A 639-nucleotide genomic window follows, 5' to 3' on the forward strand; every position below is an offset into this window, starting at 1 on the left:
CCTCTTTCCCAGGTTTTCAAGATAAAACCCGTGGGGAGGCAGCAGCCCCTTCAACATGGATGGGTCTGTGGGCTTAGCAACTGTACCAGTTCATGGGGTTTCTCCTGTCTCCCCAGGGCGTGAATCCTCGGCTCCGCATTAACGGGCCGATGAACATCAACCACTACGCGACGAAGAAGAGCGTGGCGGAGAGCATGCTGGACGTGGCGCTGTTCATGGCGAACGTCACGCAGCTCAAAGCGGTGCTGGAGCAGGGGCCTTCCTTCCAGTACTACGCCACCCTCATCGTGCTCATCAGCATCTCCCTCTTCTTCCAGGTGGTGATTGGGATTCTCCTCATCATCACTGGTAAGGCAGCTGCCAAGGCACGTGCACCCTGGCAGGGTGCTGCTGGGGTAGGGCACCCCATGGCTTGGCCGGCATGGGGGTGGGAGGGAGAAGCCTCTTCCCCTGAACCCTTTCCCCTGGCTCCAACCAGGGCTGTGGGAGGGTTGAAGACAGCTTGACGTGGGCAATGGGGAGGTCTGTGTTACTGTTTTGCAAAGTGGGGACTGGGTTGGGTTTTTCCTCTTGCACAACAGCTCCAAGCACTACTCTTCCTTTGCTTCCCCACTGTCGAATCCCGGTTGCAGGGACAGA

At 58.2% G+C, this 639-nt stretch overlaps 1 protein-coding gene across 1 annotated transcript in view; it reads left to right on the plus strand.

Annotated features, from left to right (window-relative positions):
• Window positions 1–92: 92 nt before the first annotated feature.
• NINJ2 (ninjurin 2) overlaps window positions 93–639 on the plus strand; it is a 1,771-nt gene continuing 1,224 nt past the window's right edge. Inside the window, exon 1 of the mRNA XM_035898137.1 lies at window positions 93–348. Within this exon, the coding sequence (XP_035754030.1) occupies window positions 93–348 (256 nt within the window). The remainder of the gene's footprint in view (window positions 349–639) is intronic.

This window comes from Egretta garzetta, unplaced genomic scaffold, assembly GCF_000687185.1.
Source record: "Egretta garzetta isolate BGI_Z169 unplaced genomic scaffold, ASM68718v1 scaffold427, whole genome shotgun sequence".
NCBI lineage: Eukaryota > Metazoa > Chordata > Aves > Pelecaniformes > Ardeidae > Egretta > Egretta garzetta.